Raw genomic sequence first — 26,443 nt, forward strand, 5'->3', positions numbered from 1 at the left:
TTAAAGAAGCTAGTTACAAAAAAAACCGTATCTCACATGATTGTATCTATGTAAAATATCCATAATAGGCAAATCTGTAGAGTCAAATTATATTCGTAGCTGATTAGGGTTGTAGGACAGAATAGCAATAAAAAAAATGAGGAACCAGACAAGGTGTAATAACATAAATCTGTAAAACTAGCTTCTTGGGAGATGGAGATCAATGAATCACAATGTGGGAATAGCCCTGGCCAAAAAGAGGGAAAAAATGACAAGGCTCTATAGTGACCAATATCTAGGAATGGCAGTTGTGCTTTTCATCCCCGCAATGTGGGGAAGCCCAGAGATCCAGGCCTGCCTCTGATTACAATCCTCCTACTATGCCTCTGGAATCATCAAAATAAATATTTGCCTTGTTGGCTGAGACAGAGTCTTCCGAACTTTTTGCCCCAATTAGCCTTGAGCTGGGATTCTGCTAATCTCTTCCACCAGAGTAGCTAGAATTACAGGCCTGAACCATTGTGCCTAGCCCTTCCAGACAACTTTTGGAATGACATACTGAGCTGTTGCCACTTTAGATGATAAAAGGAATTCCTCATGAGTGGCATGAAAGCACAGTGTCATATACTCTTCAGTTTGGGGCTCAGAATTACAACTGTGTCTTTTTTGTATGTGAGGGTGTGACTGCATCTTAAAGTGTGAGAAATATGTGTATCTTCCCACAGGGAGCCCTACCTACCTTGCACAGAGAAGCTTTTATGCTGAGCAAAGTTAACAGGCACAGTGAGCACTGGGCACTGAGTCTTCTGTGTGTTCTAGAACTGTTTGTGTCCCCTTCAGAACTGGGCCCTGCATGGCCAATTCTGGGCAGGAACATGGCTGGTATATACCATCTCATCCCTCCCCTGTTCTCACCCTGGGTGGAGCCATTTATAGCCTCAGAAGCCTGAAGACACAGAATCATTGATTCGGTGGAGAAGAGTACAATCCTTTTCATTAAGCAACTCTGGAGAAGGGCCCTCTGTCTTTGGCCAACCCCTCAGCGCCACCCACAGTTCTGGGCCCTTTCTGTCCCATGTTGGCCTGGTGTCAATGAGGGAGATGATTTGTGGCCTGTATCCCCAGGGGACACTTTTCCCCCTGGCTTAATCTCTCAACTACTTTTCAGCTGGCCACAGGTGGCAGAACTACCAACATAGTTTTTTCTTTTTTCCTTTTTTTTTTTTTTACCAGTCCCAGGGCTTGAACTCTGGGCCCTTGAACACTTGAGCCACAGCGCTAACTCTGGTTTTTTCTGTGTATTTGGTACAGAGGGATTGAACTTAAGGCTTCATGCATGCTAGGTGAGCTCTCTACCACTGGGCCACATTCCTGGCCCCACCAACATGGTTCTTTTAAAGCACTCTGGGCCAGGCCCTGGTGGCTCATGCTTGTAATCCTAGCTACTCAGCAGGTTGAAATTTGAGGATCATGATTCGAAGCTAGCCTGGGAAGGAAAGTACATGGGACTGTTATCTGTAATTCACCACCAAAAAAAAAAAAAAGCCAGAATTGGAGATGTGGCTCAAGCAGTAGATCTTTATTCCTGAGCCAAAAAAGCCAAATGAGAGCATAGGGCCCTGAATTCAAGCCCCATTACTGACAGAAAGAAACTGAAAAGAGTTCTGCAGCACCTGGCCCTGTTCAGGGGAAGGGCAGTGGTGGGGTGGGGGCATTGCAAGTCTTTCAAAGGCAGAGGAGCCTTTGCTTGGGAGGCAGAATCTGTGAGCATCTGCTGGGCGGAAGACCTGTGTTGATGAATGGGCAGAGAATCATCCATGGATAAAGACAGACATGTTTCCAATAGAATCAAGTCAGACAAGCATCTGGGAAATTCTGTCACATCCCTCAGATGAAGTAAACAAATATGTCCTAATGGTACCTGGACATTTCCTTGTCATCCTGCAGTGTGCTCTGGTTCTCGCTCATGGAATTATCCACAGTTCACTTTTCCTGACAGGCCAGATAGTACAGTGGTTGATATCTCTGCCTACCCTACCTAGAGCAGTGACTGCTGCAGCTACTTACTAGCTTGGGACTTGGGTTAGGTTCTCACATGTTGCATGCCTCAGTTTCCCCACGTGCAGTAATACCAGCAACCCCTTTTTTGGGATTGCTGTGAGAATGACGCATCAAGAGCAAGGCCTAGGACACAGACACTCTTAGGGATGGTCTCTGGGCTTCTGACCCCTCGGGAGTCAGTTCTAGGCTCCTGGGCACAGGGTGTGGGGCTCTTGTGATCATCCCTCCAAGTCAGAGATACCGGATACTTCTCCTTTAGTGGGGTACACTTATCAAACTGTCATGAAATTCAGAAATCCAGGTTTGGTGGAACCCAGGACTAACTCTGATTGGGAATAGAGATGCGTAGACCTTATCTAAGTGCTTTGTTGTTGTTTTCCCTCTGGTACTGGTATTTGAGCTCAGGGCTTAGAGTTCTAGCTTGGCTTCTCTCTTGCATAACTAGCGCTCTATCAGTTGAGCCATGCCTCCAGCTTCAGCTTTTTAGTGGTTAATTGGAGATAAGAGTCTCAAAGAGTTTTCTGCCCTGGGCTGGTTTCCCACTGGAATCCTCAGAACTCAATCTTCTGAGTAGCTAGAATTTAAGCCTTGAGCCACCAGTACCGGGCCTTTAACTATTTCTTAATACCTTGTTTTTTTTTCTTAATACCTTGTTAAATATGTGGGTTATTGTTTCCAACAGGTGTGTTTGCTCAATACGGGGGTTTGATCTTAATCGCATGCTAGTCATAAGGAGAGTGGGAATTCTCAGATTGGGTTCAACTCAAACCTACCTCAGGCCATCTTTCTCCCTGAGAGGCTTCCCTTGTGTAGGCCTTCAGGAAATGTTAGTCAGCCCCCAGAGAAAGAGAGAAAGAAGAGCCTGGAGAAGAGGCGTGGGGCAGGCTCATAGGGGCCAAGGCAGAGGAGGGTGCCTTGAGGAGTCTCAGAGGACAAAGCATTTGAAAGTCTTTCCAGAGGAATGTTAAGAGAAGATTTCCCCCTCCTCTGGAACTCTCTGCTTTAATCTTGCTTGGACAGTACAGGCTCCAGGGCCCTAATTGGCAAGGGATGGAGAAGATTTATTTTCTTCCTTCCTCTCTTTGGGAATTGCCATCCTCTGTTCATAGAAATACCTGCCATGGGCCCAGCAGTGGGGAACTTGCACCTTCCAGGAGACCAGGCACCTGCATCCCCTGGAGAGAAGCAGTCTGCAAAGAATATGGCTACGAGAGGGTGCATCTGGTTGTCCAGGGTCGCATGGAGACCTGGAGAATCTGGGTACCCCTGGAGGTGAGGCAGTGAGCTGCCCTGGCCTCGTCCATACTCTTTCTCACACTCTATGCTCTGCCTCCCCTTCCTGTCTCCGTTTCCATGATGCACTCTCTCTATCTCTCTTCCTCTCTGTCTTCCCAGGCTGTGGTCTTGGAGTCTGGGACCAAAGGTCCAAATCTCAGCTCCCTGACGCAGTTAGTGGCTCCAAGAGCTTCTACATTTGAAGCTGGGTGTCAGTGAGGCACACCTGTAATCTCAGCTACTCAGGAGGCAGAGATCTGAGGATCATGGTTTGAAGCCAGCACTGTGTAAGTCTGAGGGATTCGATTTTTTTAATTGAACTCAGGACCTTGTTGTCTATGGCAAGACACTCTACCACTTGGGCCACACCACCAGCCCAAATACATTTTTTTTTGTTCATTGTGGGGCTTGAACTCAGGGCCTAGGCTCTGTTCCTAAGCTCTTTTGCTCAAGGCTAGCACTCTACTGTTTTGAGCGACAGTGCCACTTGTGAGGGATTCTTATCTCCCACTAGCCACCAAAACCAAAAAAAGCCAGCCATAGAACGTTGTGGCTTAAGTGGTTAGAACATCAGCCTTCAGCAAATAAAGCAAAGGGACAGTGCTCAGGCTTCAATATATGTGCACACAAAAAAGAACAAGAAAGAAAGAAACTCCCCAAGCCACAAACAGAAAAAATCTGTATCTGGAAAACAAGAATCATAATTTCTGCCTGCTGCATGGAGTGCAAACGGCGCCTGCAGCCTCCCCTTGGGGCTAGCACCGCCAGACAAGGCTACTACTGTCAGTTTATGGCCTGGGAATTGGAATCTTAGTTGTCATGGAATGGTGGAATGAGGTCAATGTTCACTACTCTGTGTGAATCCTGCCTCTGCCCACCTGTGCTATCTATAACCCTCCATTTCCTTCTTCACTAACCCAGGTTTCCTCATCTAAAACACGGGGCTCCTACTAGGACTAACACAAAGGCTGCTGTGAGGGGCAGAGGGAGGTGGGTAAGCTATTGTGAATGACAGGAAGTGTGACCTCCGATTAGGAGATGAATATGTGGAGTGGAATGAGTTGTGGGTCAACTGACATCTCCTTGGGTTCATGAAAGTGATTATACCCTCTCTGTGATGAACTGGCAATCTTTGCATCAGCCAATGCCTATAGGGAAAGTGTAGGACCAAAGCATGGGTGAATATGTGGCCTGGGTCCCCTCCACCTCTGACTCATCACGGAATGGTCAGATGGGAGTGGAGAAGTGGTCACAGCCCTCTTGCCTCAGCCTCTGCACTACCTCTGGATTGCAGCCTGCTTTTTTCTTCCCTTAAAAAAAAGAAGTTTTATGTAGATCTATTCTATGATCCAGCAATACCTCTCTAGAGCATTAACCAGAACATCACAAGTCATTGCTAAATTATTCACGAGGGCCAAATTATGGAAGCAGCCCACATACCCTTCAAAGGATGAGTGGGTCAAGAAAATATGATATGGCCAGGTGCTCTTAGCTACTGAGGAGACTGAGATCTGAAGATTGTGGTTCAAAGTTAGCTCAGGCAGGAAAGTCCGTAAGACACATCTCCAAATAATCACCAGAAAACCAGAAAAGGTGCTGTACTCAAATGGACAGTGCTCAAGCCATGAGTTCAGCTCCACAATTGCCAATTTTTTTCTTAAAGAACATGATACATATATATCATTATATATCATAGATTTATGTATATACTATGTCTTGTATATTGTTTTATAATATTTATGCTGTACAACATACATGTGATATATATAGTATATTATATCAAAGTGATACCCCAAAAGCCACAAACAAACAAATAGGAAACATCTGTATCTGGAAAACAGGAATCATAATCCCTATATAATCATATCTATTATATATACTGTTATATGCATATGTTATATATATACATATTTCATTTTCTTGACCCATTCATCAGGAAGAATAACATTACATTATTTACAGACAAATGTATAGACCTGAACAAAATTATCTTAAGGGAAGTGAGGCTCAGAAAGACAAAGGATGCAAGTGTTGTCTCACACGTGAAGAGTCATATGTATATATACATATATTTTATTAAACGTATTAACTAAATTATGATATATGCAGGAAAGATTGCAGTGGTGTAACCTTTTTGAACAACCAACTTAGTTAAACAGAATGAATACCAGGAAGCTGGGGCGTATATTATCAGGAGTGGGGAGTGGGGAGTGGGGAGCAGATGAGTGGAGAGAGGAGGGATGGATGTGTATATAGTCATTCCATTCATGTACGTATATGAAAATAGAGCCAGATGACTCAAGGCACATGGGAGAGCTGGGGGGAATGATGGAAGAGGTGGTATTGACTAAGATGCTTCGTACTCAGAAGCTGACATATTGAATTGAAACCTCTTGTACAACTACTTAAAGAAAATTTAAAAAATTTAAAGACATTTAAAACTCTATCCCCAAATAGACCCCTCCCCCCTTAGCTTTAATCTTTTATTTAGCATACAATGAAGTGCCCTCAATTCAAAAAACCACCCTAGAAAGTCATCTGGTGAACTCAAGGTGAAGATTTTTAACTTGGCTATTTATAATTCCTGCCATGGAGTGAGTGTTATTTTCAAAGCCGTCACAGCAAATGTCAGCTTGGAAGTTGAGAGGCAGACAAGCACATTATTATAAATTAATGTTGCCAGTGATTAATATTTGATATTTTTAACACACATTTATCTCAGAGGAAAAATATCCTTCCTTAATTAATGTAGCTGGTGTGCAGGTCTTCCATTGCCTGAGATTACAGAATGTAATCTGTGGATGTAGCTTTGGGAACTGTGGCTTCTATTAGACCTGGCCTGTCCCCTGACCATGGTCTTCTCCAGAGAGGGAGAATGATGGCAGTTGTGTGTGTGTGTGTGTGTGTGTGTGTGTGTGTGTGTGTGTGTGTGTGTGTGTGCAATGTCCTTGGGCCTTGAATTGTTTTAGCCGCCTTTTTGGATCATTCCCTGAGCCCAAGCTGTCTAAACTAAGGGTAGTTGTCCTCACCTGGTGCCAGGTAAGCAGTGATAAAATCTTATCAATGCTTTTACTAAAAGCGTTTTCTTTGCAGTTCTGGGGCTGGCCAGAACTGCGATAACCCTTCTCAACAGTGAGCTCTTTGGAACAGAGGCATACAGGAATTCTATTAGATCAGTGCTGTCTGGGAGCAAACACAGCAATCAGTACTATAGGGTCTGATTCTTGGCTTTGCGGGTCACCTTCCAGTGAGAGAAGCGGCCACATCTGGTGCCCAAAAGGAGTTGCCATTAGGTTAGTTCAGGCCAGCCACTGGTGACCCCAGCAGAAAGACCTGCAGCCTGCCTACCCTTCTGAAGGTGGTGCCCTTAACAGATCTTAGGTCCAGATGGTAAAGATGGCCCTTCTGTGTGCAGCATAACTGCCCCAAGGCAGTGGGTTGGGTTTACAGTGGCATATGGCAGCATTTGACCAGGACTCTTGGGATAGTGTCAAGCTTTCATCTCTCTGTTTCTGCATCTGAGGAATATCAGATATTTGTCACCTAGTGCTACCCTACTACTCAAGGGCACTGGCAAGGTCATCCCTTCATTCATCTGCTTAACTAAAATTCATTGAGGACATACTCAGTGCTGGTGGAGGAGACATGGCCCAGATGTAGGCTGTTGATGTAGGCCCTGGCCCTCAGAAAAGAAAATAGGAATCAAGCACATCTTCATTTTGCTTGTGCTTCCCTGGCTTTGGGAGTGACCATTGTAAGTGTTTGGGACACAGGGAGCAGGGAGGTCCTGACCCCTTGGGAATATAGTCAGTGACTCTGTGAAGGGACATGGCTAGAGAAGTGTACTGCCACAGTAGAAGTCAGCTCTAGTTGTCATCCTAACTTATGCTTAAACACTCAAGTCGCCTCTGCTTGTACTGCTTGGGAGCTCATCTGAGGCCCTCGCAAATCAAATGCATGGAACTTGAGAGTCTGCCCCAGCCCCTCATAGGGGCTGGTATGTCCAGACCCAAGTTGGCCTTTCAGCTTCTGTCCTGTAGATACTGGTCTTACCAGTGGGGGGCAGCAGTCACCATGTTCTCGTGCACAATTGGGGTCCTGAAGCCCTTGCTCTCTGATTTGCACATCGTATTCTGACTTAGTCCTTAACTTCAGGTTTATAAACTCCTTCTATCCCTAAGATGCGACTATTTCCACCAAGTTCATGGAGACCCCCTGACTTGTGTGTGTGTGTGTGTGTGTGTGTGTGTGTGTGTGTGTGTGTGTGTGTGTGTGTGTGATTCTAAGTCTCACTCAGGCTACAGGCCAGAGACAGTAGCTGGCATTTTTGGATCAGTCTTGGGGGAGGGGAGTTGACACCACCCTCAGACTCTTGGCATATCTTGTTCCCTAACTGGACAACCACATATATCTTTTCCTTCTTGCCACATACCCATTTTCCCAGTTCAACCTTGCCTAGTCCTGCCATTTGCTACTGGGATCTATCATTTCCTCTCCCCTTCTCAACCCTCCCCTAAGATGGCACCAAAGACTTTTGTCCACAGAAGCATGTGGGTCTCTGAGTGACTGTCTCTGTTAGGCATTGCTCTGTGGGAACTTGGATAGCATTGCCTCCCTATGCTCTAAACCCTGAGCTCCACTCATAGGGTGACAGATTGTACAGGACTCTCTGCCTTGGACACCATTTGAATCCCTCAACACCACCCCCCCACCAGAAACTGGCTCAGGAGACCTGAAGGAGATCCTGAACATGGCAGTCTGCTGGCCTCCAGTGAGGTCAGACCCTGAGAAGGGAGGTAGGCACAGGGGCCTGAGGGGGAGCAGACCCCTTACAGCCAGGAGGCAGAACATGAAATAGATTCCTGGCAGTGGCTCCACCTGTGCCAGCTCAGAAATCCAGTGTGGGGGGAAATTGGCTCAGAGGGGCCCATGTTGACATTTCCCAGCTCGAAGATCAGGCCTGTGTATCCTTCAATTTTGAAGTCCTTAGAATGGAAGACTTTGTGGCACTTATCAGTGTGGGTCGCAGGTAGTTTGGGTGCTATCTCTGTTTGTGGAGTGACCTGATGTCGGGGTCTGTCTCTGAAGTCCAGCCAGAGGGAGCCCCACTCTGCTATAAAAGCATAGCGGATGGACACTGCAGGAGTGCTGGCCGCCTGCTGTCCAGGATGCAGTGTCTCGTGGTGTTCCTTGCTGTCTTTGTTCTTTCCCATGGCCAGGAGGTCATCAGGTAAATGCCACATTTGGGGCAGCGTCTCTGGGAAGATCTGTCCCAGTCTTCCAGTCCTTTCCTCCTCTGGGGACTTCTGGGAGGAAATTGCTGTACTTCCTGGTTGATCCTGACCCACTTGGGTTTGCATGTTGGGATTTTTCTCTCCTGGTGTGGCCTTAATTAGGCTATTGAGTCACAGGGAGAGCGTGGCTTTTGGAGTCATTGCATCCTCAGCCCTCTCACTACCCAGATTCTCTGTGCCTCAATTTCTTCATCTGTATCCATTCCATAGCATTGCTGTCTGATTGTAAAGTTCTCTGTGTGTGTGCCAGTACCAGAACTCACATGCCAAAAATGGTGCTTTACCACTTGAGCCACAGCGCCACTTTTCCGGCTGTTTGGTGGTTCATTGGAGATAAGAATCACATAGACATTCCTGCGTAGGCTGACTTTGAACGATGATCCTCAGATCTCAGCCTCCTGAGTAGCTAGGATTATGGGCATGTACCATTAGTACCCAGGTGAGTTCATATTTGCCAAATGCTTCCACTAGGGCCTGATGTATCCTAAGAGGTAATATATGAATTTGTTCAACAAAATAATTCTCTGTGTAAGAGTTTCTTTGAGGGAGAGCTTTCTAGGTTCTCCTCCCAAAGTAATAACTGACATTTATTGGGTTGTTTGTGGTTAGCTTTTGGGCAGTTAGCTAAAGGCTTTGCTATGACCTTCTTCATGGATTGGGTAGAAGAGATTAAGCTTTGTATTGTACAGATGAGGAGATGGTGGAAGAGCTGGGTTTGGCTCAGATGTCACATTCCCTCCAGATGCTTCTGTGGATGACAGGTCAAAGCCTAAGCCAGCTGGTGAAGCCAGATGCCTGAAAAGAGGTCTCTGATCAGTCTAATAGAGCACTTCATGGTGGTCCTTAAAATGAAGTCTCTCCAGGCCCCAGATGTGCTGACAGATCCAGTCCAAAGATGGGAGGCCAAGGAGCTGAGACTCCCTAGTGACTGCTAAGGTCAAGGCGATAGATGGCCTTCTGGTTGTTGCCAGCTTCCCTCTTAGAGAAGAGGCTCCCTGAGGTCTTGCACTGGATGCTGAGCCACCATCAGGAATCAGACCTGGAGCCAAGTAGAAAATGTTTTAGGGATCTGGATATGCAGATTTGAAAAGGGTGTCTTAGAGCCAGTCTTGGGAGCTTAATGTAGACCTTCTTTGGGGCTGAGGTACTTTTCTATCAGCAGAAACCAATGCTGAGAAATGTCTTGCTAACTTGTCATCACTCCATCAGGTCCTCACTGCAGTTCTGTGTGAGGCTGTGGGTGACGGGTTCCCCGGGAAGTGCCATTATTCACCATAAAACTCTTCTATTTGGGATATGAACACTATAAGAAAAATCTGCTTTCAGGGAGACTTACAAGTGTATGCTTTCTTCTTCCCTTCTTCCCTCCCTGCCCGTCTCCCTCCATCCATCCTACCCTTTCCCTCCCTTCCCTTTTCTCTGTTCTTGGGTTTGAACTCAGGATCTGAGCACCATCCTTTAGCTTTTGCCCTCAAGGCTAGTACTCTACCACTTGAGCCACAGTTCCACTTTCCAGTGCATGCTTTCAAAGCACTGGCCCTTCTGGAGTTTAGACTGTTCTTGACGCCTGCTCCTAGAGGAGGGCCATCTAATTCTTAGAGGTGAAAGGGACTGGGGTGTTCATGAAGATTCTAGTTGAATCCACAGGAAATACTAAGAACCTGACAGGTAAGTCCATCTAGTTGTCAAAGGCAGAGTTCAGAGAGTGGTCAGATAGGAAGGAGTTAGTCCTTTTTTTGCAGTAGACACTTAGGAGGCTTTCATTGTATAAATACATACTTTGGGGCATGATTAAATTTTTTTTTGCCAGTCCTGGAGCTTGTACTCAGGGCCTGAGTACTGTCCTTGGGCTTTCTTAAGGTTAGAGCTCTACCACTTGAGCCATAGCACCACTTCCAGCTTTTGCTATGTGTGTGGTATCAAGGAATCGAACCTGGCTCTCTACCAAGCACTCTACTAGGCCAGTCTCCTGGCCCCTAATTTTTTTTTTTGTCAGTCATGGGGCTTGAACTCTGGGCCTGGGAGCTGTTCCTGAGCTTTTCAGCTCAAGGCTACCATCCTTGAGCCCCACAGTCCCACTTCCTGTTTTCTAGTGGTTAATTGGAGATAAGACTCTCATGTTCTTTAGTTCCGGGGCTGGCTTTAAACCATGAACCTCAGATCTCAGCCTCCTGAGTAGCTAGGTTACAGGTGTGGGCTATCATGCTCAGCTTGAGCCACCCCGCCCAGCCACTTAAAATGGTTAAGTGCACTTTTCCCCTCTTTCTTTCTTTCAGTGGTGGGACTTGAATTCAGGTGCTGGGCACTCTCCCTGAGCTTTTGTGCTCAAGGTTAATGCTCTACCCACATTGAGTCACAATTCCACTTCCAATTTTCAAGTGGTTGGTTGGACAGAAGTGTCACATGGACTTTCCTGCCCTGGCTGGCTTCCAGCCACAATCTTCAGATCTCAGTCTCCTGAGTGGCTGGCTAGCTTACAAGTGAGCCACCAGCACCTGACCAAATTGTTTTTAAAAGAGAAATCATTGGCCTTGGTCAATAGGATGTTGGCCAGAAAGTGGAGCTGGAAAGGGCAGTATGGGTGGACGATAGGGCGTGCAGTGTCTCTCATCATGGCTTCTCTCCATCTCTTTAGGGTCCCTTTACACAAAGGGGAGACTCTGGACATCTTTCTCTCAACACACCAGGATGTCTTCCATAGGAAGTACTCTATCTTTGGGAAGGTGGCCAGTGAACCACTGACAAACTACATAGATGTGAGTGGCTCGGTTCGCCTTCCAGGAATGACTTCTCTCATCTTCTGGCTCTGCTCCTCTGCAGACACCCAGGGCTCCCGGCTGGACCCTGTGGGCTATGAGCTGTTTTTTTGACCTCAATAAACATAGGTAAGGTGACCATCTGGCCTTTAGGGCTCTGAAGCTTTTATTGCATGCTTCAGATACCATGCCATACAATATCCTTCTGGGAACATAATCTGCTCTCCTCTTCCAATCTTATATTTGACTTCCCTGCCCAGGGAAGCCATGCCATGTGGCCTTACCAGGCAAGGTGACACCTGGTACCCTCTTGTTTGCCTGCCAGGAGACAGATTCCATCTTCCTCTTCCTCCCATCCAGTGCAGGCAGGGACACCTTTGCATGTGCCTTCTTTCTGGAGCTAGTCTCTCCCTCTCATCTGTCACTCTTGGCAATAGGCAAGCAGCCCTTTCCCCTTCTGTGCCCTCATTTCTGTATCTAGGTCATCTTCACCTCCCTCCCTTATTCCCCAGCCTCAGCATGGAAATCCAGAAATCTGAGGAGAGCTGGATAGGGCAGGATAGATTGAATGAAGACTGAGGGACCCTGTCCCCAGCTGGTGCTCTACTTTAGGGGTCCAGCTCCTTCCTGCCCAGGTTCTCTTCCAGACAGGACTTGTGTTTAGGTTCAAGGTTGGCTTCTGGGCTGATTCTAGCAAGGCTTTTAGGGTGTGTGGGGCAGGGAAGGACCATGCATGGGCTGGGGGTGGGAGCTGAGGTGGGGGCTGGAGGTGAAGACCCTCCCTGATGTGAACCTGTGACCCCTTTCATTTCCCATCCCTTTGTCCTCTCTCAGGTCTCTGAGCAGAAACAGAGCCTGAAAAATGAAATACACAGTGTCTACCTGATGCTAGATACTGTCCCCTGCCTCTGATCCAGAGCTGTCTCTTTTCAGAGTGAGTACTTTGGGACCATCTACATCGGGACCTCGCCCCAGGAGTTCACCGTGGTGTTTGACACAGGCTCTTCAGACTTCTGGGTGCCCTCTCTCTACTGTACCAGCAATGCTTGCTGTGAGTGACTTCTCTGCCCTGCCAGCCCCTCATACACAGAAACAGCCAATGAGCAGAGAGCTTGGACAAATATGGGCGTGTCCCAAGAGGTGCCTTGACAGGCCAATCTCCCTGCTGTACTAGGTGTCCTGGCTCAGCCCTTCCCACTGACCACAGATTGGGAAGGGCTCAAAATCATGGGTCTCGTTTATAAAGCACCAGTTAGAAACTGGAAAACCTTATTGTTGTTCCTTCTTTTTTTCTTTTTTCTTTTTTTGGCCAGTTCTGGGCTTGGGCTCAGTGCCTGAGCACTGTCCTTGGACTTTCTCAAGGCTAGCACTCTGTCATTTAAACCTCAGCACCGCTTCCGGCTTTTTTTCTATGTATGTGGTACAGAGGAATCGAACCTGATGCCAATACTGGGGATTGCACTCAAGGCTTTGCATGCTCACTTGGCTTTTTCACTCAAGGCTGGAGCTCTACTAGTTGAACCCCAGCTTTTTGGTGGCTAAGTGGACATAAAAGTCTCACAGACTTTCTTTCCCCTGCTGGCTTGGAACCACAATCCTTAGGTCTTATCTTCCTGAGTAGCTAGGATTACAGTCATGAGCCACCAGCACCTGGTTTCTTTTTTGTTTCTACCCAGAGCTAAGGCAAATGGCTTACGCTACTGGCTCTTCTGTTTTCCTACCTGTGAAATGGTGTTTGTTTGTTTTTTTCATACTAGTTGGTCTAGGAGAGTAGTGGAAAGGCCTATTACCAAACGATAAGAGGAGATTTATCATATTAGCTGTTAGTTTTCCCAGCAGTCCTGGGAAGTGGGAACTCCTTTGGTCCCCACCTTGCACATGGGACATTCATGTGGTAAGGACCCTAAGCAGTGAATGTTTCTCTGCTTTGTTTGCTAATCACACAAGCAGACCTGGGCTGAGAGAGACTGACTCAAGAATATTGTCTTTCTTTTTCTTTGTGCAGGCACTGGGGCTTGAACTTAAGGCCTTGACTTAGCTTTTTCTTTTTTCTTTTCTTTTTTCTTTTCTCTCTCTCTCTCTCTCTCTCTCTCTCTCTCTCTCTCTCTCTCTCTCTCTCTCTCTCTCTCTTTCTTTCTTTCTTTCTTTCTTTCTTTCTTTCTTTCTTTCTTTCTGTTTTTTTGCAAGTCCTGGGCCTTGGTCTCAGGGCCTGATCACTGTCCTTGGACTTTCTCAAGGTCAGTGCTCTACCACCTGAGCACAGCACCACTTCCAGCTGTTTTTCTATGTATGTGGTATCGAGGAATCAAATCCGGGTCTTCGTGCATGCTAGGCAAGCATTCTACCACTAAGCCCAAGTCCCTGCCCTGACAGCTTTTTCAGCCAAGGCTGATGCTCTACCTCTTGAACCTCTACCACTTGAGCCACAAATTCACTTTCAGGTTTCTGGTTTTTTTCGGGGGGAGGTGGTTAATTTTTTTTTTAAACTAGAGCTAGGCTTTGAGCTAAAATCTTTTAATCACAGCCTCTTGAATATGATTATAGGCATGAGCCACTGCCACCAAGCTCCAAATGTTTTCTTGATTAGACTGTGAGATTGAGGCTAGGGAGAGAACAGGATGCTTATTTTCTTTTTATTTTTTTAAAATTGAAACCAGTTTATTTTATTTTTTTCCATATATTTTTTATTGTAATTAATAGAAGGGTTACATTATATTCACCAGATAGAAGGTGCATTACTTCACATTGATACCCTTTCTCATGTCTTGGTCCCCATTTTCCTCTCGCAACCCCGGCCCCTTGTCTTGTTTTCCTCCCTTCCCTATCCGACTTCAAATAACCAAATATGCATATATACAATATATCAGATAACAAGGTAAAATGCTGTAACAATATGAGATGCTTATTTTCTATACTGAGGATGGTCCGTATCCAGACAAGCACTATTGGGCACTGTTGGGCCTTCCCAAACCCTGAACATCCCACTAATCCTGGATTTGTATTCCAGGAAACCACCGCCGCTTTGACCCGTCCAGGTCCTCCACCTTCTGGAATCTGAGCAAGCCCTTAGTTTTGCAGTATGGTACAGGCAGCATGCAGGGATTTCTGGGCTACGACACTGTCTCTGTAAGTGGGATAACTGATGGGCTGGGGCTCACCTGCTTTTATCAACAGCCATTATCCATCTCATTCTGACACTCTGGCTCAGTGGGCTGCACCTCTGGCAGGTGCTAAGGAGGCTTTAGGAGTCCTGCCCACTGGGGTGAGGACTCAGAGAAAGATCTCAGGTGACATTTATCTGTGGCATGTCCCCTTCTTCCCTTTGATCCTTCCTGTCCCAAGTCTCGGAGCCCCATCTTGGGACCTCTCTGGGTCTGAGGTCTACCTCTTTGCCTTTGTCCAGAGTTCTGAGTTTGTGGCAAGCCTCAGTTCACACCAGCTCTGGTATACCCTGACCAAGAAGGCACTGCCTCCTGTGCATATGATACATTTCCTGTGAATTCTCCCCTAACTGTTCCATCTACCATCTTCCATACCAAAGTCATGGTATCAACAAGGCCTATAGCATATCCCATGGTCCTGATTCATTTGTCTTCAGAGGATTTACTGCTATATGACATGCTCAACGTTTTACTTCTTTATCTGTTATTAGACCCTCCCACTGGATAAAGACTCTCCCAATTCCCTGTAGACATTTTCTTTTTTTTTTTTTTTTTTTGCCAGTCCTGGGGTTTAGGCTCAAGGCCTGAGCACTGTCCTTGGACTTTCTCAAGGTTAGAGCTCTACCACTTGAGCCTCAGCACCACTTCAGCTTTTTCCTATGCATGTGTGGTACCAAGGAATCGAACCCAGGTCTTCGTGAATGCTAGGCAAGCACTTTAACCACTAGGCCAAACTCCCGGCCCAGACATTTTCTTTTAGTTACCTTGAGATCTTACTTGTAATCCCAAGTAAGGTCACCAAGGCCTAGCATCTGTAACCTTGCTGACAGCTAATAGCTGCTGTTGACTGAAGGAAGAATTTAGTTCTCCATTAGTATTTGTCCTGATTTAAATATTATTATTATTATTATTATTATTATTATTATTTTGTGCTGGTACTGAAGTTTGAATTAAGGGTCTTATGCTCTCCCTTGGCTTTTCCACTTTACCACTTGAACCACACCTCAGTTTCTGGCTTCTTTGCTTGTTAGTTGGAGGCAAGAGTGTCTTAGATTTGTCCAGGCTGGTTTCAAACCAGGATCTTCAGATCTCAATGTTCTGAGCAGCTAGGATTACAGGCGTGAGTCACTGGTGCCCATCTTGAACCCCGACTTTTCACTTGAGGGCTTTTTAATAAGATTCAGATATACAGTGAGTGGCCTGATTCGTTTGCTGATTCCACTACAAGCCTTTACCAAGCCTTGTGTTGGGGCAGGGGAGAAGTGCCAAGGAAAGGACAGGGACCTTCTCTTATGTGCTTCCTCTTCTGTGGCAGATGCTTTGAATAGCACTGAGTTGCCCAAAAAAATGTGACCTGGAAAAGTATAAAGGAGAGGGCTTAGGAGTTAAGGGCCAAGGGATTTAGTGAGCATGGTGGCCTTTAACGTGTTAGAAACCAAAGGATGTAATTCCAGCAGCCAAGAGTAAGGAGATGGAGAGATGGTTCAGGCAGAGGGAAGTGCGAGTGCACAGGGCTGGGGGCAGAGAGGAGCTGGGACATGGGGCAGTGTCCTGTGTAGGGTGATCTGAGGGACCAGTGGAGTGAAAAGACATGAGAAGCAGGACCAGAGTGTTAGGGCGCACAAGGCAGGACTAAGGTTTCATTGCAGCTTCCATTCCTTCCAAGATGCCTTTGGCTGTCCTGTGGGGGGGAGGGGAAAGGGAGGGGGACACGTGCATTACAAGAAGGAAATGTAGAAGCAAGAGGCCTGTTATGGTGGTTTGGGTCAATCACTTGGGTGGCTCAGAATAGGCTAGTGGACTCATCCATCACCTACCAGGGAGTGGGGCAGATAAACAAGATATTTTGCAGTTAACACATTTTTTTTTGTATAGTATCAACAGATGTTCACTCAGCAAACATAGTAAATGCTCAGCAACTGGTGGTCCTTAGCTAAAGCACTGCCTCAAGGTGCAGGTATTAATATCCCATTTATCAGATAAGGAGACTGAGGGGGAGTACTTGTTCAAGTACCCCACTGCATTGACTGACTGCAGTCAGTACGTGACAGGATGGGGTCCCCCAACGGAAGATGCAAGCCTGTTCTATCAGTGCATCACACTGCCTCCAGGCTCCTCCCTGAGGAACCAGCACCCTAGGTGTAGCCGTTGTGGGGACTCCAAGCCTGCAGAGGACCTTGGAGAATGTCCCATTGCACCCCCTTCTTTAAGCTTATTCCCCCTATATGAACACCTATGTTTGCATCCATTGTTGGATGCTCTCTTCCTTGTCTCTTGCCTTATCACATCAATTCCTAAAAATCACAGCATACCACGTGACAGAACATTTTTTGTTTGCTTAGTTGTATTAGTCTTTTTTCATCCTCTTTTTTTTTTTTTTTGGTTTTTGGTGGGAGGTAGTACTGGAATTTGAAGTCAGAACCTCTTACTCCCTAGGCAGACACTTTATCATTCGAACCACACCCACAGCCCTTTGTTGGTTTTGGTTATTTTGGGGATAAGGTTTCCTGTTTTTGCCTGGGGCTGGCTTGGCCTATGATTCTTCTGGCTGTGCCTCTCTGGTAGCTGGTGTTCCAGACATGAACCACTACGCCTGGTTTATTGATTGAGACATGATGGTCACCTCCCAAGTGAAGTAGGAGTATAAGCATTCATCAGTGTACCTGGCTAAAGCTGAAATAACAGCATTGCCCACAAAGAGGGAGGGAGCACTGGTGTATGGCACTACTTTATGACCCAGGACTAGCTGTCCCCATCCCTGGGGCTTTTCTGTGTCTAGTTGCAAGTGGATGTCATTATGGCTTTCTTGCAGGTTTCCAGCATCGTGGACCCCCACCAGACTGTGGGTCTGGGCACCCAGGAGCCTGGAGACATCTTCACTTATTTCCCGTTTGATGGGACCCTGGGCCTGGGCTATCCCTCCCTGGCCTCAAGACCTGTTCTCTATTTACATGAGCAGGTGGGGGTCTGACTTGCACGGTCAGCTGAGGCCAATGATCTCTCCTTGGGGACACTTCCGGTCAAGAGCAGTCACTAGCATCCACGTGGGCCTCTTTTGTTTCCCAGGCGTGTCCAGTCACCTATGCAAAGGCCCTCAGTGGAGTCCTTGATGCTATCACAGTTCACTCGGCCCAAACTGGCTTTCATTTCTGACTTGTGTGTGTGTGTGTGTGTGTGTGTGTGTGTGTTGACACTACTGGAGCCACAACCCTACTTCTGCCATTTTGCTAGTTAGTTGGAGATAAGAGTCTCACAAGCTTCCCTGCCTGGGCTGGCTTTAAACCAAGATTCTCAAGTCTCAGCATCCTGACTGAGTGGCTGGGATTACAAGAGCGAGCTGTCAGCACCTGGCTTGTGGAGTGGTATTTTAGTGGGATCTGTGAGTGCAGAATCACAGCATATTGCAATTGATACCTGTGAGGAGGATGCTGTGGGGTAAAACAGATGTCTCTGCAGTTTGACACCTGGTGAGTAAGGGTGTAAAAAGAGGCAGGGCAGAGTTCAAGGAGGATGAGGGAAGGACAGAGGGACAACCTGTATACAACCCAGAAGAAGGAAGGGGCTTGTATTCTAGGAAGTGAGAGCTGTAGTGTGGGGAGAAAGCAAGACAGTGTGTGAGTGTCTTCCCTCTACCCATAATGTGTGAACCAGTGCCTCAGAAGGAACATAAAACTTGGGTGGCTTCCTTCCTTCCTTCCTTCCTTCCTTCCTTCCTTCCTTCCTTCCTTCCTTCCTTCTTTCTTTCCTCCCTCCCTCCCTCCTTCCCTTCCTCCTATCCTTCCCCCTTCCTTCTCTGTTCCCTCCCTCCCTCCTTCCCTCCCTCCTATCCTTCCCCCTTCCTTCTCTGTTCCCTCCCTCTACCTTTCCCTCGACCTCTCCTTCTCCTTGTTCTTTCTTGGCGTTCTGGGGTTTGAACTCAGGGCTTTGTTCTTATTAGGCAGGTACAACTTGAACCATGCCTTAGCCCCCAATTCTGGCCTGCTTGAAGATCCTCTTTCCTCCAGGGGGCAAAAAGCTGTGGGTGACAAGAAGGGAGGTGGAGGCACCAAAGAATGCTGGGGACACCTGAGGCACAGCTTAGCAGTTCCTTGACCTGTATGGTGACTTATCACCACTCCTTTCATGGCACCTCCCTAGCAGAGCTCAGGGGAACAAGAGGTGGCTAACATCAGCAGGAAGCCCAATGGGAGGGGAGTCAGGCAGCAGGGCGACTCCCAGGCTAGTGGAGAGGGGTGCAGGAGGAAGGCAGGTGTGTGTGTGGGGGGGAGTCTCCAGTGCATCTGGGCATTCCACAAGGAGATCCTGACCCATATTCTTGCTTGGCTCCAGGTATGAGCAGGGGAGCATGCTTATGTTGGGGGCAGTGGATTCATCTTTCTACTCAGGCTCTCTGCACTGGATACCTGTGACCAAGCAGCAATACTGGCAGGTAGCTGTGGACAGGTGAGTGAGCCAAGCCCCAATAGGATTCTTTCTGTGGAGATATGGGGACTCAGGTGTTAGGCCACGGGGCTTTCATGAGCTGGTTTTGAACCTCCATACGCAGATTTCAGTCTCTTGATTGAGTAGCTAGAAATACAGGTGTGAGTCTCCAGCTCCCAGCTAAGAGCAGCTCCTGAAATCAGGGCAGGGAGCATCTGTGTGCCCATTTTGTAGATCAGAAACTGAGATTTACAGTAATTCCAGAAAGAAAACTTAACAGAGATCTCCAGGCAACTAGCACAATCCGTTTATCCTTAATCCATGCATATGAGTGGTTTTATTGTTTGTTTTTTTTTAGCCACGGAAGGTGGACTATCATCAGTTTAACCACTGACGTAGGAGAAAATGGCCTTAGGTCTTTTCTGTGGGCTCAGAAAGTTTTGGGGCTCCAGGAAGGGGCTGAGAGTGCTTGGGGTTTTTCTCTCTGTGTGTAAAACCTGGCAGCAATGGAAAGGATGCAGGGAGGGAGGCTGAACGCAGGCTGTACCCAGAAGCCTTCATGTTCACCTCCTCAGAGTCACCATCAATGGCTTGGTGGTAGCCTGTGATGGTGGCTGCCAGGCTGTCCTGGACACAGGCACCTCCCTATTGGCTGCTCCCAGTCAAGACATCCTCAGCATCCAGAATGCCATCGGAGTGACACAAGGCCAATACGGCCAGGTAGGATCAGGCCCTCAGCCCACCTCCCAAGGTCCCTGAAGGGACTCCTATTCCACATGGAAGAAAGGAAAGGGGTGGTGTGGGATTCTCCAACCGACTGGGGCTTCATGGGAGGACTTCACAATGCCCTCTTGGCTTGGCCATCCTTGCTGCGGGAGCCCCATTGTTCCCCTTATTGTTTTTGGAGCTGCTGAGATCCGGCTTCTGAATCCTCTGGAAGATGGTGCCCTCCTGGTGCTTCAAGTCCCAGTGCTTCCCTTTTCCATCCTGCCCACCATTCAGGGCCTTGTATACTCTGACTGGGCCTGGAGGGGGAGACCTGAAAACAAGCACCTTTGTGCCCTTTGCTATGGTCTGTCTCCAGGTCTGACAGTCACCCAGTCCCCTCAGGGGGATCTTTTTGAGGACCATGTCCTGAGAGCTTCCCTGTGGCCCTGTGAGGAAGCGGAGTCCCACCCACATCTGGGGGATCACAGACTTCAGAAGAGGGGCTTCTGTGATGCTAGCATGGCATCTTTCTCCTTTTGTGCCTGTCTCTGGACTTGAACTCAAGGCCGGAGCACTGTCCCTGAGCTTTGGCGCTCAAGGCTAGCATTCCATCACTCAAGCCTCACAGACTTTTCTGCCTGGACTGGTTTCGAACTGTGATTCTCAAATCTCAACCTCTGGAGCAGGAGAGATTACAGGCCTGAGCCACCAGCATTCAGCATGGCATCTTTTAGTCACCACGACTCTCGTTTTTTCTTAGTTTGTCATTGATTGCTGGAGTCTGAACATGATGCCCACCGTTGTCTTTGAGATCCAGGGCAGAAAGTACCCATTGCCACCCTCTGCCTATACCATCCAGGTAAGGATCTCCAGAGAGGAGGCTCTGCCTAGCACTCCATCAGGGCCAGGCAGGGAAGTTGGTGATCAGAAGTGGGATGGATCATGTGGTGGGGATGTACAGCCTTTGGAGTGAGGCCATGTTGTCTGAGATCTCATTTGTGGCCACCACAACTTCATCCTGGGAGCAGTGAGTAGCAGGAAGGCTAGGGCCCAAGGCTTGAGGGAGTGGTGTCAGACAGATAGGATCTGAGCCCCTGTTCAAGTTTCCTTAGCTTGTCTGGGTTTTGTGGGGACTATTGGCCTGCTCCTGAGCGCCCCACACTGGTGAGATGGCCTTCTATGGCTGGTTAGCAGGATGATGTGTGCTGAGAGCCAGTGAGCCAGGGGCTGTCATGGACAGGCAAGGAGATATGGAATCCAGGACTCGAGGCTCCCAGATTCCATACAATGATCTCCAATTAACTCACTTTGATTTTCGAATCTTAATTTCTTCATCTTTTGAGTGTAATGGAGCTGGTATCTTTGTGTCCCTGGGGAGAGAAGTAATTGTGAGGAAGGGGAGAAACTATTTGCCTTTACGTCTGGCTTCCTTTTGGCCTTCCCTTTCCCAGGAACTGGGCTTCTGCTCCAGTGGCTTTCAGAGTAACACTCATTCCCAGCTGTGGATCCTGGGGACCGTTTTCCTCTGGGAGTATTACAGTGTCTTTGACAGGGCCAACAATCGTGTTGGGCTGGCTAAGGCCATCTGAGTGCACCCTGGACCCTAGACCACACCTTCTTCAAATGCATGCATGAATGCAACATGCACACACATGCACCTACAGTGGGTTTCCAGCAGTTGGCTCTCAATAAACACTGCATTTCTGCAAAGCCTGCTTTCCCATGTCCTCAGTGGTTCTGAAGACTGGTACTAGTTGCGGGGGGACAGTGTCTACCATGGGAGAGAGGGAGGGAAGCAGTGGCTTGGGGAGGGTTAAGGACACAGTTAGTGGGTGGAGACTTTCATGAGAGGACTTTCTATTTCAAGCTCAGGGAAGACCTGGCATGTATACCTCATGCCTTAGCTCTTTCTAGAATGAAGAAAGATACCCAAGGATGACAGGCCAGGGTGTGATGGTGGGGCTGAGTAGAGAATACTCAGGCCATCATCGAAAGGCATTGAGTCTAGGGTTTCTCTTCATGGATGGATGGCAGGGTGGAAAAAGCATTTGGGAGAGATCCTAGGGTTCCAAGGTTACTATCACTTTGAATAAAGACTCAAGAGGCAGCCATCAGTACGCACAGGAAAGCCCCAGGTGGAAGCAGACTCCTGCAGGCTGGCTCTCAGAAGCTGGCAGTCAAAGTGAGATACGAGCATCCAGCATCTTCCTAGGGAAGATGGCCACTGTCAAGCACACGGAGTGCCTATGTGCACAGAGCCCTGGGCATTTCCTGTGCAGGAAATGCAGATGTGATAGGAGCAGAGCACGGGTTCCCCTGAGGATTTAGGAGGCATGCTTAATATAGTCTCTCATGTGAGGCCCTTATCTGTCTTGGGAGATGTGGTGGGCAGATGAGCTTCTGAGAACATGAGCTTGGAATCTGCTTGGACTCTCTGGACAGTGCTCTGCTAGGGGATTGCATTCATTTGTTTCTATACTTTCCCTAATTTATTTTTGTTTATTTATTTTATTCCAGTACAAGGGATTTAGGTTTTCGGTGCTGTGCCTTAGCCTCTTTTGCTCAAGGCTTGTGCTCTATCCCTTGAGCCACAGCTCCATTTCCATTTCTGATGAACATAAGAGTCTCACAGACCTTCCCGCTTGGGCTGACTTTGAACCTTGATCCTCAGATCTCAGCCTCCTGAGTAGCTGGGATGACAGGCATGGAGCTACTCATTTTCTTATCTAGGACCAATAGTCTCTGTTTGCCAAAAGTGAAACAGAATTGGGCCACCTTCATTATTTTTAGTTTTTTTTTTGTAGATTAAGAAGAAAAAGAAAATGCCATAAAGTAGTGATATATGTTAATCATTTATATATAACAATTGCATTATAAGCACCCAAAACTCAGTGGGAGATAATGAAAAAAGTGTCTGTTATAAATGTGGAGCCTGGAGCAAATAATTTCCATTCCTTTTGGCCTTGTTGGCATCCTGTCACCAGCTGGTAGTGAGGAGATATCTTCTGCCTCCTGAGGCTCCTGGAATAGGGGTCACGTGGCACCCCTGTAGCCTTGGATCTGATCCAGGCTGCACATTCCTGGATCGATATTTTACCCTCTGTGAAGTTCATGCTCCAGGCCTCAGCTCTGCTCATATTCCATCAGGATGCTCCTGGCATTCTCAGTCTGTCTCCTTTCATAGACTGTGTGGGCTCCTCAGGACAGATTGTGAAATCTTGAGTATTCCCTTCTGAAATGTCCACTCAAGAACTGCGGTCCTACTGAGTGGCTTCCTTGGTGCTGTCTGCTGGTGAGGTCTTGCAGAGGGCAGCGGAGGGCCATTGGCCACAGCTACACACAGCACCTGAAGCTGGCCTCTGAGCATCCTCTGAAGCTGACTTCTGAGCATCTCCTGCTGTTCCCTGCAATTGCTCTGCCCCTTCCATCCTTTTTTATTTGAGAATCATGCCTCATCTGTCAGACCACTTAAATGCCACCTCCTCAGAGGTGATAGCGCCTCTGTCAGTGGGGCTCGAATGCTCTTTACACTATTTCTTCAGTCATGGTCATTACTTGCTTACAAATTGGCCTCTGAACAAGGCTCCTGTATCTGTATCTCCTCTGAATCTTCAGCACAGCAGTTCCTGGCATACACAGTGGTTGTGCCTTCTGGTGTGTGTGTGAGGTTACATCTTTGATCAAGTGGTCTTAATGGCGTGCCTGAGGACTTGGCACAATCTCACACTTCATTCTCCCCCCTCCCCCAGTGGACAGGCTGAGGCTTCTGGCTTACACTGGCATTTTTGGCCCCTCTCCTGTCACTCAAGTCCCTGCCAGCTCATATGCTAATAAGAGGAAGCATTTGGCCAGGGAGAAGCCTGGAAAGGAAGCCTTTGAAATGGAAATGTTATGACAAAATGATGGATTGTTTTTTGAGCTGTGCAGTTTGTTTCTCCCTTGTGGCAGAAGGGAAAATAGAACTTAGTCAGAAATGGTGAAGGTCATCCTTGGCCAGGGGGCCCTAAAGGCAACAAATTCAGAGAAACCCCAAAGCAGGAATCGAACAGTAGAACCTGGGGCGAGGGGATGGCCCATGGTGGCAGATGGACAGAATCTGGCTGCCTAGTGTCTCAGACTAGGGGCTGAGTGGCCAGAGTAAGGGCAGCTCCTGGCGGGATTGGGGGGCGGGCTGCCAAGGCAGAATGGCCATCTTGCAGTGGCAACATTCAACACCCTTCAGTGCCTCTGTGCCTTCTCCTGCCTTCCTTCTGTCTGTAGTGGCCTTTTATTCATCTCTGTCTTTGTCTTTGGTCTGAGACCTGGATGCAAACTCAGTATCCAATGCTCTCGTTCTTTGGCTGTCACTCTATCCTTAGCTATGCCGTCAACCCCTTTCATCTGTTTTGATCTGCCAACTGCTTGGCTTAAATATTGCCGCACATTAAGTGGCAAAGTGGCCCTCACATTAAAACCCCTCCCTCAAACCACAGGAATACAAACTTGCCAATCCTGGTCCCTGAATGGTCACTTCTTTTATTATGAGATGGTTACCTGCTTGGTGTGTATGCACTATTTTAGCTATGGCATCCGTTGGTGTGCGTACAGACCCTCCAGCCTCATGGACACACAGTGCAGGTGACGAATGCATGCACATGGTTGTAATTGCCTTGTGTTAAATAACACTGGTGAGAAGGGTTAAGAGTACTGGGCTTTAAAAAGATACTGGAGGGGCCGGGAGTTTGGCCTAGTGGTTAAAGTGTTTGCCTAGCATGCATGAAGACCTGGGTTCTATTCCTCGGTACCACATACATAGAAAAAAGTCGGAAGTGGTGCAGAGGCTCAAGTGGTAGAGCTCTAGCCTTGAGAAAGTCCAAGGACAGTGCTCAGACCCTGAGCCCAAGCCCAGGACTGGCAAAAAAAAAAAAGATACTGGAATGACGGGATCAGCCAGAGGAAGGTATTTAGGCAAAAATTATGAAAAAGGGGTTCACCACACATGGAGAAGCAATAGTATGCATGGATTAACTATATCAGTGCTAACTTAACGGGAGTTACCTGCCAGATGCTAATGACTCACACCTGTAATCCTAGCTACTCAAGAGGCTGAGATCTGAGGATTTAAATTCAAAGTCTGCCCAAGCGGGGCAATCTGTGAGACTCTTCTCTCCAATGAATCAGCTGAAAGACAGAGTGGAGCTGTGGCTTCTTGGCAGTCTTGAGTAAAATTGCCAAGCGAGAGCTCCAGGCCCTGAACTCAAGTATAAGTGCACACACACACACACATGTTACCAGTAGATAAAATGGGTACATGCCACGCCTGGGCATCTGCCCAGATCATCATAAGCCAGGATACTGTAAAGACATTTGCGCACCCATGGTCACTGCTGCACTATTCACAATAGCCAAGTCAGGGAAACAGCGTAGACACCTTATAGATGAGGCACCCAAAGATATGGTAGTTATACACAATAAAATTTTACACAGCCATTAGAAAGAAAAAGATTATGTCATTTGCAGGGAAATGGATGGACCTAGAACACATTAGCTTACGCGAGGCAAGCCAAGCTCAGGAAGACAAACAAAACATGTTTGCTCTCAAATGTGGAAGCTAGATCTGAAATACTCTGGGACGTGATAAATTACACAGGACTCTAGGCATTTACACACCGCGCGATCAAAGGAGTTTCCTCCACTTAGGGGAGGAACATAGGTACAATGCCTGTGTGCCTCTGATATGTAAAATGTTATTTATCAAAATGAACTCCAGGAAATGAAACCAAGAGGTTTTTTTTTCCTTTGTTGTTGTGTTTGTTCTTTCTTCTTTTTGTATTGTTTGTTCATTTATCTGTCTTTGGGAGAGCAAGGAAGGGCACAGAAATGGAAGGACAAAAGCTGAACAAATGCAGCAATGGTATTCAGTAGATGCAACGTTACAATGAACTACAGAACACGTGAGTGGGGATGGGAAGGAAAAACTGGGAGAGAGTGAAGGAAGGGTGACATTGTCTGAAAAGCAATGCACTGATTATCTGACTTATGTAACTGTAACCCCTCTGCATATCACCTTTATCAGAATAATAAAAATACATATTAAAATGGCTACATAACAATGGAATTCTATGCTGCTGTCGGAAAGAACGATATCGCCCCATTTGTAAGGAAATGGAAAGACTTAGAAAAAATCATATTAAGTGAAGTAAGCCAGACTCAAAGAAACATAGGTCCAATAGTCTCCCTCATTTGTCATAATCAGTAGAAACCTTGGGCTCTCCTAGCAGATATTTACCATAGAACAAAATCTAGAGACATTAGGCCAAACAGTACGACACTAAATGTAAGGCCTCCAGGATAAGGACACAAAAGCCATATAATGAGTGACTGTTGTCCTTAATGTACTATGTTATTGCTCATCTCTTTTGCCATCCCTTGGTTATCTCATATTGTTATAATTTTTTACCTTGTTATCTGATATATTTTATATGTGCTTAATTGGTTATTTGAAATTGGATAGGGAAGGGGGGGAAATCAAGATAAGTGGGGGTGGGGGGGAGGGAAATGGGGACCATGTCATGAGAAAGGGTATCAATGTTAGTGAAGTTATGCACCTTCTATCTGGTGAATATAATGTAAATCTTCTATTAATCACAATAAAAAATTATTAAAAAAATAAAATGGCTACATAATTGTTTGCTTAGACTGCATATCTTTCTAATGAACAATAAAATCATTTTGCAATGATTTTATACCTTTTATAGCATTTAGTGTTGGGCACAGAGTAATCAATCATTCAGTAGATGCATTTTGA

General features: G+C 47.0%; 1 protein-coding gene across 1 annotated transcript; it reads left to right on the top strand.

The window, feature by feature from the left end:
* Positions 1 to 8,483: 8,483 nt before the first annotated feature.
* Positions 8,484 to 21,245, top strand: LOC150061489 (chymosin-like). Its single transcript, XM_090333693.1, is given in 10 exon segments — positions 8,484 to 8,545; positions 11,245 to 11,365; positions 12,299 to 12,416; positions 14,373 to 14,491; positions 17,339 to 17,454; positions 17,456 to 17,485; positions 18,856 to 18,969; positions 19,524 to 19,668; positions 20,417 to 20,515; positions 21,108 to 21,245. Coding segments are annotated over 10 exon segments (1,062 nt in total).
* The last annotated feature ends 5,198 nt before the right edge of the window (positions 21,246 to 26,443 follow it).

This window comes from Megascapheus bottae, chromosome 6 (assembly GCF_031878675.1).
Source record: "Megascapheus bottae isolate mThoBot1 chromosome 6, mThoBot2.hap1, whole genome shotgun sequence".
NCBI lineage: Eukaryota > Metazoa > Chordata > Mammalia > Rodentia > Geomyidae > Megascapheus > Megascapheus bottae.